Raw genomic sequence first — 12,903 nt, 5'->3', positions numbered from 1 at the left:
CCTCATCAGCACTGAGCAGAGCAGAAGAATCACCTCCCTCAACCGGCTTGGCAACACTCCTGCCTCCTAATGCAGATCAGGATACCATTAGCATTCCTTGCTACAAGGGCACATCACTGGCTCATGTTCTGCTTGGTGTTCTTCAGGACCCCGGGTACTCTTCTGCAAAGCTGCTTCCCAGCATATACTGGTGCACAGGGCTTTTCCTCCCCAGGCGCAGGACTCTGCACTTCTTGTTGAATTTCACAACATTCCTGTCTGCCCACTTGTCTGTTCAGCCAGTTTTCAATCCACCTCCCTCTCTGCTCATCCAGCCCCAATTTCATCAGTTTCTCTATGAAAATTTCAAAAGCCTTACTGAAGTGAATGTAGACAAGACCCATTGTCTCCCCTCATATATCAAGCCAGTCATTTCACTGTGGAAGGTTAAGGGGTTGGTCAAGCATAACTTCCCCTATTTATTGTCAAGGCTTACTGGTAATGACCATGTCATGCACTCATAGTAAACCACAGTAAGTCTTAGCAGTTATTCTGGATCTACAGCTGTTAAGGTTTAAAATTGCTTTACTGGCCAAACAGAGAGAAGGGGGAAAAGGGGGAAGGAAAGACACCACCACACCACCACCACCACCCCATCCCAAATATCAACACAAAAAAAGTGTGCAAAACACCAGGGTGACAGTTTTTAGTCAGCCTATCAGATCCATAGAGGGGAGATAAAACTGACCAACTACTTCAACGGAGGAGGCTGGGCAAAGAGGAATAAAGACCGACATGGGCCAGTAGTGTCATGCTCCCAAACACCATAGTGAAACAGTCTCATTTACATTAGTGCACTTTGCCACACTTCTAAAATTACCAGCTTTGTAAAAGTGCTCTAAATGTCTACATTCATGAGTACTCTGTGACTAGCTCTTGTAAAAAACTACAGTATTAAAATATTTTGAGTATTCTGTTCAAGCAGACCATGCACAATAAAAATCTACTGGACAACCGCACAAGCCGACATTAATGAACAGGTATCTTTGGGCTTCTAAGAAGGCAGAGCTAACAGGTAAATATTTAAATATGTCAGAACCTACAAATCTACAGAATCTAAATATGTCAGAGTCCATCTTAAAGATGACTGCAAGCTCTAGAAAGTTGTAAAGACAATTACAAGCTAGATAAACCCTTAGATTTTTTTTTATCATAAAGGCCATGACGTAGATGAATTAGCAGTTGATAGCATGACTTTTAAAAGCCTTTGTAGTTTATTTCTTTTAAAGAAATAATGTGAATAGTAAATTTGAAATACGGGTATTTTATCAAATAAAAGGTCTTAGGTCTAAATGCAGCGTAGTCTGAATATTAAAAGACACCCCTTCAACATGAACCAGCATTTTATGCCCTTGAGATTACACTGAATACTAAGGCAGATGGAAACTGCAGAGAGGAACATAAAAAGTTACAGATGTGCATAGACTAAGAAGTGCAGCTGCATGTGTAATAATGCAAGGCAAACGAGTCTCAGAGATAAATTCTGCATTCACACCTTCCACTGAGTTTATCATATGGAAATATCTGAGTGATCTGACAAGTCTCTTGAACCAACCCTAGTGAGTAAAATTAGCTTCTGCTCTCATCAGAATACTTTCTGTATAAAAAAGGACACCACAGAATAACGGCTATTGCTTTGTACCACTTAATTACAGAAATGTCAGGTACTATTTAATATTTTATTTGTGGCCTGCAAGTTCAACAGTGCTGAAGGAAATTCCAACCCTGAACAGAATTAATAGACATTGATAGACAATACAGCAGTCTACTAGGAACACAAGAAAAGAGTGCCTGCTGTTAGATTTCTTTTATCTTAGTTGGAAAATGCTCAATTCCACCTTAAAAGTGAAACACTGCTCCTTAGCCTTCAGGTGGTTTTTCTTTATGAATATACCTGAAATGCAAATATGTTTTTTCGGGCTTTGTTGTCCCTCACTGAGCAAGATAAATTTCTTCAGCCCCCTGTTTTATGATAGAATTAACCAAGAAAACGACAGCAGTGGCAAGTTGCTGCAGCTCTTCCTGCAGAATGCAGAATGCACCAGACATGTTCCAGATGAAGTCTCCTTAAGAGAGTTATAAAATGACACACACAATTCCCTACCGCTACCAAAATATTTTCCTTCGTGTATCTAGAATGCCATTTCCCTTCCTCACAGCTGCATTGCACCACGTGTTACTGCTGTCATTCTGTACGAGCAAGTCAGAGTGGCGCTTTCTGTTGCTGGTGTCCCCTACAAATAAGTGACTAGTATACCATGAAACTTCTTAGCTCATAAACCTATTCCCACTACGCAAGTCCTCCCAGACAACTGTATTTTACTGTAATCCTATGCAATGATAAGGCTTCTCCACTTTCCATCAAAAGCAAGTGTCACTAGCACGCTCTGACTTTCTGAGGCAGAACTTGTGAAATTTTTAACAAGGTCTTCTATCTTATCAAAGGCAGACGCTAATTTAATCTGACATATGCTACCTCTCATAAATCCATTTACATGTATTCCACTTTTCCATTTGTCTCTCTGCCTTTGATTCTTTTTGAAGTCTTTTTGTATTGCTTTGCTACAGGAAAAAAAAAATATATATTAATAATTTCCAAGCTGCCAGAATCACCTCTTCTCTACTTTCTGAGCAACAGCTACTGCGTTTGCTCTTCCGCAGTTAAAGACCATCTCTATTTTGATAGTGTTCTGTTTGTTTTGAAATGTTTGCTACAGGACTTTCTAAAATACAACTTCTTTCACCTGACCACTAGAATCTTCTAGGTTTCATCTTCATTTCACTGTAAGAAATTCCACTGTAAGAGTTTCCACCCGCATACATTTATTTCATTCTAAAGCCTAATTCCATGTTCAACATGACCAACCGCACCAAAAATGAACGCAAAAATATTAATCTAAACTGGAGGCTACGAGCAGAGCTATCATCCCATGCTCACTGCATAACGCCCAGCTTCCTTTCTTGTTTCATTTTTAACGGCTAAACAGCTTTTGACTACTTGGATTATTTTCCTTTTCAAGGTCAAACTCAGCATGACTTCTGGCAACATCTTATTCATGCTTAAAACTTCTGAACTCTATGACAGTCTGTTTTTTGAACAACCGCTTTTGCCACTCCTTGTAAGTTCCTGGCTAGCTTCTGATACTCTCTTCAGCTGGCTTTTCTTCTGATTAGCAATTATTCTACTTGTGCATTCTGCTTCTTCCTGGGACGCGAGTCCTACACAATTTTTTGTAATTCTGAATCAAAGAGGTTCCAAGAACCCCACCGTTAACTTCCTTTGCTCTTTGGTTCAACTAATATCAAACCATTTCCTTACAGTTTCTCAGTCTGCATTTTTGAAATTCAAAAATTTTAACTGGAAACCTCTTTCAATTTAAACTGCGTAAACCTCTGATGCCAATTATTAAATCCAAACTCAGTTTCCACAACTAGCTCTTCTAGAATGTCCTCAGTGCTTACAGAACCCAGTTTAAAGCAACATTATTTCTTCTCAGTTCAATAATTGTGTGTGAGCATTGCATCCAGGAATAACTGGCCCCTAGAATTAGTAGTGAAATTATGACCTATACAAGAGTTAAGTCTCCACAGCATAGTGTGGCAGGCAAATAACTTTATTCCATTTACTGTATTCCAATAACTTCATGTATACTTAATACAAGAAAACCCTTCTGCACCCAAAATTACTGTGTATGAAAGTATCAAATGAAAGTATACAAGTCCAACTCAGTAATACATTTCAGGTACAAGATAACCACGTAGAACAGACTGACCTTTTAATTATCAAAACAGCAACTTGTTATGGAATGCTTTATTCCTTCACTATTTTTCTTTATCTGAGAGTATCCAGTCTTTGAATCCCTAACATTTACTTTTCACTCCTTTCCCTGACAAATGTATATAAAATGTTCTGTCTTTCATAACAAGATCTTTAATAACAAATGTAACTGAAATAAAAGACCAGGTCCCAGAAACGTACCAGCAGAACAAAGAACTGGTTTTACATCATTAACTTTCACAAATAATCAAAGTTAGCATCATAATCCTTGTAGTACAACACATTTTATTACTACTTAAGTCTGCAGAATTTCCCATACTTCACAATACTGGAAAAAAGTATAAGGTCATTTTATGCAGCAGAATACATGCATTTCAAGCTACCCAAGCTATAGCTTGGTATATACTTCACAAGTCAAGATTAATGGAATTAATTATCAACTTGCTTCCCATTTTACAGAATTCAAACACCAGCATAAAATTTCAGTGATTTATTCTACACTGCAGACGACAAAGCCTAAGCCTACTTAATACCTAGTTTCATGCTTAAGTCAAAACCACTATGCTTTTGTAAAAAAAAGCACAGACACAGGAGCTAGAGTACCAAATTTAAGGAGAGGAAAACATTTTTTCCATGATTTCAGAAGGAAACTATACATCTTTCTTTACCTGTAAGGTTTCTTAATCAATCCATTCAAAAGTAGATGAATTTCTCAGATTCTATAATCATTTTAAATCTAATATAGCCTGAGGATTTTTCTGCAAGTCCTGTCTTCCACATCTACCTTCAACAAGTATCCTAACACCCACTGGGACTACTTTGTTTACAGAATCATAGGCTCAATGAGGTTGGAAGGGAGATCTGGAGGTCATCTAAATCCAACTCTGTATTCTCTGAACTAAAATGTGAATAGCAGTGGTGGCAGTTCTGGAGCCAGGGACTGTAGAGTACTTCTGGATGGGAAATCTTCACTTATGACTTCTATGATCCAAAACAGTTCATCAACATTTTAACAACAACAGGTAAATGCCTACTAAACGTTGATTCAGGCAAAGAAAAAGTTCCTTGTTCAACACTAAAACTTGAAAATGTTTCCAGCATACTTTATTTTACACATTTTTATAAACTATAGTTACAAAATACTTTATTTTAATGCTTACCAAAGAATATTTTAGAGAGTAGAAATTTCCACAGTAATTAGTGTCAGTTTCAGATTCTCTCTTCACTATTTACATTCCCAAATACATTTTAGTGACTGAACTAAAATAAAGATTTGCTCCTTGAACTGATTTTTAGTAAGAAAAATCACCATATAGTTCCTAAGAAATCTCAAAACAACCATTAAATACAAACAGTATTTATATTTTACATAAAACTACAGTCACAGCACTTGTAAAACCTCTTCAAAGGCTCACTTTAAAAAAAAAGGGGGGGGCCGGGGCAGAGAAGCACAAATTCCAATTCCTGAACACCATTTGAACAAAAAATAACTGGGAAACTGCAGTATTGTGGGTCTAAGATTCAGTTGTGCTGCACAATGAAAAGAGAGGAAGAACATACGAGGCGCAGGCACTAGTGATCATAATCCCTTCATATGGAATTAGCTAAAGCATAGAAGGGCCATTTGCTATATCCCTTCCATTCTTCTTACCCTTTGTCCCACCCACACCAAAACTCAGAAAGGTCTACAGAGAGATCCCTTTACCACCACTGCATCCCTGGAAGCTTTATGGAACCCTGAAAGCTGCAGCAGGAGCTTAGGCTAACACCCCTCACTGCACCACAAGTTATGTGCTGTCTACCATACAGTCTGATCACTTCCTACCCAACCTTCTCTAACTCCTTCACCAGTTAGGGCCAAGTCGGCGGAGCAGAAGGCTGAGAACACCAGGAGACACCAGTTGCTGCTAACTTTGTCCAATTAGGCCACAGCGTTTAGAAAGCAGCATATAACCCAACTCTGAGAAAAACCTGCAAAACTCAACAAAAAGCCAATAAATCACAGATTTTCTGCTTTTTCAATATAAAAGTACCCCTAGAAAAACCAGGGTATTTTTTTTCCTCATCATATTTACTTAATATTTTCACCTCTTATGCTTGCCTTGGAGAGTTTCAGTTCTATCCCCGAGCAGAAACACAAGAACAGGCCCGTGTTGCTGATAAAGGCCTGTGTATCGCTATATAAACACTCCTATCAACTGCTATATCAACATGCACATCCCTTATTTAGCAATGCACCCGTGCCCACTGTCACTAACTGCACCAGCTCTCGGGCTCTTTTAGGCTATTTTTTATTGAATGATGCCAAGCTAACTTAAGCTCCCACAGACATGCATAACTGCTCACACCAGCGATGCCACCCTCCAAATACCCAGAAACACTCCAAGCCTGCAATGGCCCCTGGGCAGTCACCTGTTCCTAAAAGGACTTCCAACAGAGACAGGATCAGCAAACATATCCCATAATCCTAGAGCAGAGTAAATGGCCCATGGAACATGGGATTTGTGATAGCGAAATTACAGACTGTAACAGAGTGGAATTTCCTGCATCCATTGACTTGGGTCTTTCCCTTTATAGGAAGTTTCTCACTAACTGGGTCTTCTTCCTGCTTGGGAGATGAGCAGAATTCAATCTTTATCAGTTTGATGAATACAGTTTTATTTATTCATCCTTCTGCCTATACTTCATTACTTCGCATCCTCCACTGCATTTCCCCTAAAGAGACAGAAAGGATTCCCCTTGGTGGTAAGCAAAATAACCTTTGTTATTCAGTCTCTGCACTCATTTACTTCTTACACATCTACCTGAAAAAAGCTCTTGGAAAAATAGTTCCAAGATGTTTACCTAAACCTGTTGAGACCTTCAAGTAACAACTTCATGGCAGTAACTACCCATCCATTTCACAGGTTACACTTTCAAATGCCAATTTTGGTAATTATTTCAGAGCTCACCTGTAGAGGAGAGTGGAGGTATGGTACTGTGAAATCAGCAATAAACATCTGGAGTTTGGGTTGGACTTTTCACACTACTATCTAACAGAATAGTTAAGTACAAATTACTTGATTTTAATAGACAAATCAGTTTCCAACAGTTCAGAAAATACACCTACATTGCTTTATATGTTCCTCTCTCTCAGCGACATTATGCATGAGATGACATTCAGGAAAGTATTAATGAAATCAGTTATGCCCACTAACACACAAGATCGCCCAGAACAGAAAAATTCTTAAAATAGTTGTTCATTCAGCTAGCAAGCATCATTCCCACATAATGGATGGGTACAGGGAACAATCAGCAAAGTTCATCTGCTAGCACTGTGTGAGGGGACAGAACCCAAGTCCCCCTTGCCCTCTGCACTGCTCCTGGATACCTATCTGCTGGGCAGAAACCACTTGCCAGAGCCAGCTCACAACCTCCTAGCAGCATGCTGAATTGGCAGCACTGTCAGAGAGGCAGCACAGGAGCCCAGATTCGCGAGCCACTGAGGACCCACAGGGGATTCTCCAGCCGCTCCTCCCAGGTTCCTGCCCGTGGCAGCATGGCCGGGCAGTGACCTGATGCCACTGGCAGCCTGCCCGGGCTTATGCTGCTTAACACTGCTGAGGGGAATTACAGAGCACTGCGGAGAAAAGGGAAGAAGGCTCGAGAAGCAGCTTTTAATTTTCCACAACTTTCGCTGCACTTCTTCATCCTAATGGAAGCCTTCCACGTGGTCTCACTTCTGTTTCCCCACATGACTAAGAGATTGTATGCACTGGAGGCACCCGGGACAATAATCAGGGGATCTCCCAAACCTCCCAATCCCTCCTACATTGTTCTCTCACAATGCAGCTTTTACTGTATTCTTCCTATCTACAATAAAGATGCTAAAATAATTAAAGCAAAGGTTCTTTTATTTTGGATAAGCTTGTTAAGAGTGCTTTACGCTTAAAGCCATGACAAATGTACTCTATTATTTACACAAATGACTTTTAGAGCATTTTCCTGATGGACTGTTATTATTACTTGATAGCATGTAATCTGAAATGAACATAGCATGAAAAGCTTGAGAAGAAAATAAATTTTTTAAACTAAATAATTGAAAAAATACTCATACACTTGGCATGACAGCATGAATCAGACAACAGCAGTATGCTGAAGTAAGAATGTCACTGTTCGCTCTTTCAAAACAGAAAGAACAGAAAAATCAAGCCATCTCAAGAATAAAATCAGTGGAGTCACTTTCTGGATTCTTATCTATTGGGACCATAGCAAATATGATAAAACAAACCTGCATGTAATTGGTAGATATTTCAGAAGACAGAACATCATCTTGCCTGTTGGTATAGCATGAGGAGGAAGGTGGTGGGGGAAACAACTTTCATAAACCTTTGTAATAAAAGTTTTCTCTGCTTTATCTCCAAAAAAAAATGAAGAAAACCAGTGAGTTTAATTACAGGACTAATTTAGAGGGAGTACAAACACTGTTAGAATTTTTGGTCCATGATGCAAGCCTGAATAAAATACTAACAAAACAAAACAAAGAAATCTATTACCTTGGCTTGGAGTATTTTGTTTCAGTGTAAAGAAATGGCATTTTCAAAGCATAAAGAACACAAGGCTGTTCTCCTCCCTCCACCCCCCAAAACAGATGTGAAAACCTGACTACTTAATTCATATGAAAAATTCCTAATACAAGTATACATCTTAACCTAACTTGAACCATAGGTGGTGTAAATGCAGACTTTCTAACACATGACTTCAAATTTGATAGTAAAACTTCTGTTGTTTTAGTAATTTTCATTGCTAAACTCACATAATGAAAATACAGTCTATTTCAATTATATATTTTTAATTTTAAATTGTTTAGATTTCAAGTATTGCATGATAGATGGCTGTTTCAAGAGCCATTTCTGGAAAAATGATGATGTTTTTGAATTGTCCATTTGCAACCACGTGCACTAAAAACAACTTGGAAGTAAGATACATATATATTTAACCCTGAGACTCAGCAGAGAAAAGCCAGTACAACAAAACACAACTAGTTATTCCTTCCTGAACTGAAAATACTTGAAACAACATTCTTAGTTGTAATTTCAAGGTACTTAGAAACAAAGCAAAAAAAATTCTGCAAGAAACCCACTCCTCATTAGATATTTCAATCAACTAACTTCTGCCTTTCCGTAGCACTGAGATACACTAGATATATATATATTAACGTATTCAAGTTTTTTAAAAGTGACAATGTTACCAGAGAAGATGATAGTAATTCAGATGCAGAATATTAACAGTCCTCTACTAGTGAGACAGAATCACATTGTACTTCATGACACAGTGTTTAAAGACAAGGACTTTAAAGAACATCTGATGAGAGCTGAAAAGCCACTCAATCTAAAGAAGCTGTGATTTCAAATGAAAAAAACCCACCCGAACAAGCAGCACCAAGGCCACCAAATACCCACTTCCACATTTCACTGTGTGATTATAGTTCAGTCATATATATCAAAATATGTATATTAAAATTCTCAGATTTCACAAACCCAGCTGTCATTCTCAATTTATGCTGGTTTAGTCAGTCATCAAGTAGTCTAGAAAATGACACAAGCTCATCAGAGCTCAGCTTCCTTACTTCATTTAAGATTACACTCACCGGTTGACTGTAATAAAAATGTGTATCCAAAGATCCTCTGCAATCTTTTCAGAGCTGAGATCAGCTGTCAAAATCAACTTCAAATATGAAGTTGTATTTGAAAATGAACCAAACTGCAGGAAAAGAATGTAGGAAACTTTACCTTAATGGGAGCACGGCTAAACTGTATTTTTCTGTTGGCTGGGATTTCATCTTCATCTGGCAATCCATTAATTTCAGAATATTCCATATCAGGTTCATAACAGTTATTTTCATCACTGTCATCCTGATCATCCTGTTCTGTACCTGTCTCTCCCCAGTCAGAATTATATCTTGATCGTACCCGATACACATTGTAGTCAGACTGCATGTACACATGGGAACTCTGAAAACTATTCACATCTTCATGCACTTCTTTTTCACCTGCCTCATCATAGTGGGACTCAGTAGCATCTGAAACAGCATCTGTGGCAAAATCACCACCCGAAGCTACATTTCTTGGTAATTCTGCAGCTTCGGGTCTATCAAAGATACACTCTGCATGTTCCGACTGTTCCTTTTGTTGCAACAAAACTTCTGTCTCTGTTTTTGACTTACTCCTAGCACAGCTGTCCACAGATCTTTCACTGTCAAGCACGCTGACCAAATCCTGTTGACTTGCTGCAGAGCCCTCAAGAGAATCAGCACTCGCCTCTGTACTCTTCTTTTCTTCAGTTGTTTTTGAACCTGCCGAAGTGCCTGTGGACACCTTGTGTCTTGGTGTTGAAGACGTGCTATTCTGCTGAGAGTTCTCAACAGGCATCACGCCTGTACTCTGTTTGGCCGGGGGAGACCAGGTGCCGGCCTCTTTTAAAGGACTGAAACCCTCAAGGTTTGCAGCTGGGGAGGAGATATTTGCAACAGTAGACAAGAGGTTTAGCGGATAGTGACCAGTTACAGAGTACTCTTCAGCGTTTTCTGACTTTTCTGCGACAATTACATTGTGTGAGTCAGTGTTTTCAAAAACTGCACTGAGCTGACTCACAGTTGGAGAGACAGTCTCTGTCCTGGGGCTAAGACTGTCCAGTGAATCGGTACTGCCTCTGTGAGACTTAGAGCTGCACCACTCATCCGGAAGCTCATTGGAAACGACTTTCTCTTTCTTTGGGGAATAGCGATTGGAATATCCAGTTTCATGAGCGTTTCGCTCAAACATCTTCCGAGTTTCAGAAAACTTGGAATAGGAAGGACCATCATGAATAGTATCAAATCTACTAATCCTTTCTGAGACTGACGATTCAAGTTTTACAATTGAACCATCTGCTTTTTCTACAAATTCTTTGGGCCTAATACGTCTTTGAGGTGATGGAGGGCCACCCTTCCCCCTGGTTTTAGGGGTAACTCCAGCACTTTCAGTGGGCTCCATGCCCATCTGCATAAATAAATTCTTAATCCTATTGACATTTGAGCCATATTTCCTTCCCCTGCTCTGCGAGGCCTCTCCTTCCTCTTTCGCTTTTTGGTCTCCATCTGATTTCGGTTTGTCAAAGGTGCTTTTCAGTGCCTGGAACTCAGTTCTGTAAGCATTCCTGTGAGGAGAGGCACTTCGGAGGGTTGATCTTTCACCTGAAGACTCCGTTTTCATCATGTTTACTCCAGGAGCGCAAAACCAGCTTACATAGTTTCTGCAGTACCAACCTCAGCAGTCTGTCACAGCTGAGATTCTGCGTGAGGAGCGTTTTTCTCAGGGGGCACTACCCTTCAGCAGGCCCATACCTGACAGAAGATCTGGAGGCAAATACCTCGACACACGCGGTCAATTCTGACAAAGCAGCACAAACGAGGACTCACAAGAACAACGGCTGATTTAACCTGCAATAGAAAGGAGGGTTTTCTGAATCATGTCAGGCACTTGTAGTTCTTTAAATCTAAGCCACAATCTGCATTTACCATTATTTGATGTGTTAACAAAAAACAGCCTAAAACCCACAACTTAATATTGCACAGACACATACAAATGCTTCATTACAAACTTTCTCAAATCAATCATTGCATAATTTGAGATCTTTAATATCATTCGATCATAAAAGAAAGGATTATTGCATCTTAATGCTCACAAAGTACTGTATCATGCCACAAACATGCAGGCAAAGGAAAGGCAATGGGACATGAAAAAAAAACACTACTTCTGCGCTACTGAGCTTTTCTAAAAAATATAATTTTAAAAAAATCCCCAAAATCAAACCTCCGAGTTACTTACATCTAACTACAAAGTAACCCATGCAAACAAACATGATGGTTCTGCTTCCCTGAAGCATTGCAAGACAACCCCTGCTCTCTCAGAGAGGCATAATGGCAGAAATACCATCAAACATAATACACTCAGAAAGCCAAATTAAAAAGCAGCTCGAGGAAATCAGAAGAACTGCACCCGAAGTTAACATCCTCAGCTGACACGGCGAAGAAAGTGAAACCCAGACAGAGAAAGTTGCCCCTTGCCATGGGCAGCGGTTTTAGACACCTCCAGGCTCTCCCAGGTGCTAAGGAGGAGCTGCAGAAACGGAGCCGGGAGCTGGATCCGCTCCCACGCCCGGCGCGCGGGGCTCGCAGGGGCCGCCGTGCCGGAGCGGTGGAGCCCCCCGGCCGCCCCCGGCGGGCAGCACGGGGTCCACCGAGGGCCAGAGCCCCCTCCCTTCCCGCCCGTCCCCGCTCCGCCAGCTCGCGCCCCGCCGCGCCGGGGCCGCCGCCACACGCGGTGCCCGCAGCACCGCGGGGAAGCCCGCCGCCCCCCCCCCCCCCCGCGCAGGGGGCGCCGAGCGCCACGGGCCACCGAAAAGGCCACAGCGGCAGCGGCTCCCGGGGAGACCCGCCGCTCCCGCAGAAGGCGATAAACTTCACCCGCACGGGCAGCGCCGGAGCCCCTGCGGCGGCTGCTCCTCGGGCGGCCGCGCGCGCGCCGGCGGGCTGAAGAAGCGGGGCCCCGGGCGGCGGCACCTTGCGGCGGGGCAAAGCCCGGGCAGCCGCCCGCCGCGCCCGCGCGGCCAGGCCCGGGAAACAAAAGCCCGGTGACAGGGCTGCTGCTCCCCCGCGGAGCTCGGCGCCTCTCCCACCGAGCGCGCACGCCGCCTTACCCAGCCGAGAGGCGCGGCGGGCTTCCCCCGGCCTCCCGCCTCAGCGCTGCCCGCGCTCCTCCTCCGGCCCGCGGCGGCTCCGCGCCTCTGTGGAGAACGGCCGCTGCCGCCGCCCGCCTGACAGGAGGCAGCAACCGCCGCGGCGCCTCAACGCCATTGCAGGCGGCGGCGGCGGCTGGGGCACCGACACGGCTCCGCGCGCACACCCGCGGCGGCAGCGCGGGGGAGGAGAACCGCCGCGCCCCGCCGCATCCGTGCTCCCGCCCGCCGCCCGCCCCTCCGCCACGGCGCGGCCGCCGCGCCCCCGCCGCGGGACGCGCCCCCAGCCGCCGCCACCACCCCCTGCGGGGCCGCCCGCCGCCGCCACC

At 42.6% G+C, this 12,903-nt stretch overlaps 1 protein-coding gene across 8 annotated transcripts in view; it reads right to left on the bottom strand.

Annotated features, from left to right (window-relative positions):
* The window catches only part of PPP1R9A (protein phosphatase 1 regulatory subunit 9A), a 155,771-nt gene that overhangs the window by 133,156 nt on the left and 9,712 nt on the right, over positions 1 to 12,903 (bottom strand). For 2 of the 8 annotated variants that reach the window (XM_080383652.1, XM_080383657.1), the window contains exons 1-2: positions 12,536 to 12,884; positions 9,589 to 11,276 (exon numbers count right to left, since the gene is read on the bottom strand). In XM_080383652.1, the coding sequence (XP_080239778.1) occupies positions 9,589 to 11,052 (1,464 nt within the window). In that variant the 5' untranslated portion in view covers positions 11,053 to 11,276; positions 12,536 to 12,884. Of the gene's footprint in view, positions 1 to 9,588; positions 11,277 to 11,664; positions 12,219 to 12,302; positions 12,489 to 12,535; positions 12,885 to 12,903 lie in introns of those variants that run through there. The other 6 variants (XM_080383656.1, XM_080383658.1, XM_080383659.1 and 3 more) reach the window with 5 other exon arrangements.

Source organism: Falco punctatus (assembly GCF_963210335.1).
Source record: "Falco punctatus genome assembly, chromosome: 4".
Taxonomy (NCBI): Eukaryota; Metazoa; Chordata; class Aves; order Falconiformes; family Falconidae; genus Falco; species Falco punctatus.
The sequence above is the reverse complement of the archived record's forward strand: the minus strand, read 5'-3'. Positions and strand labels throughout refer to the sequence as shown.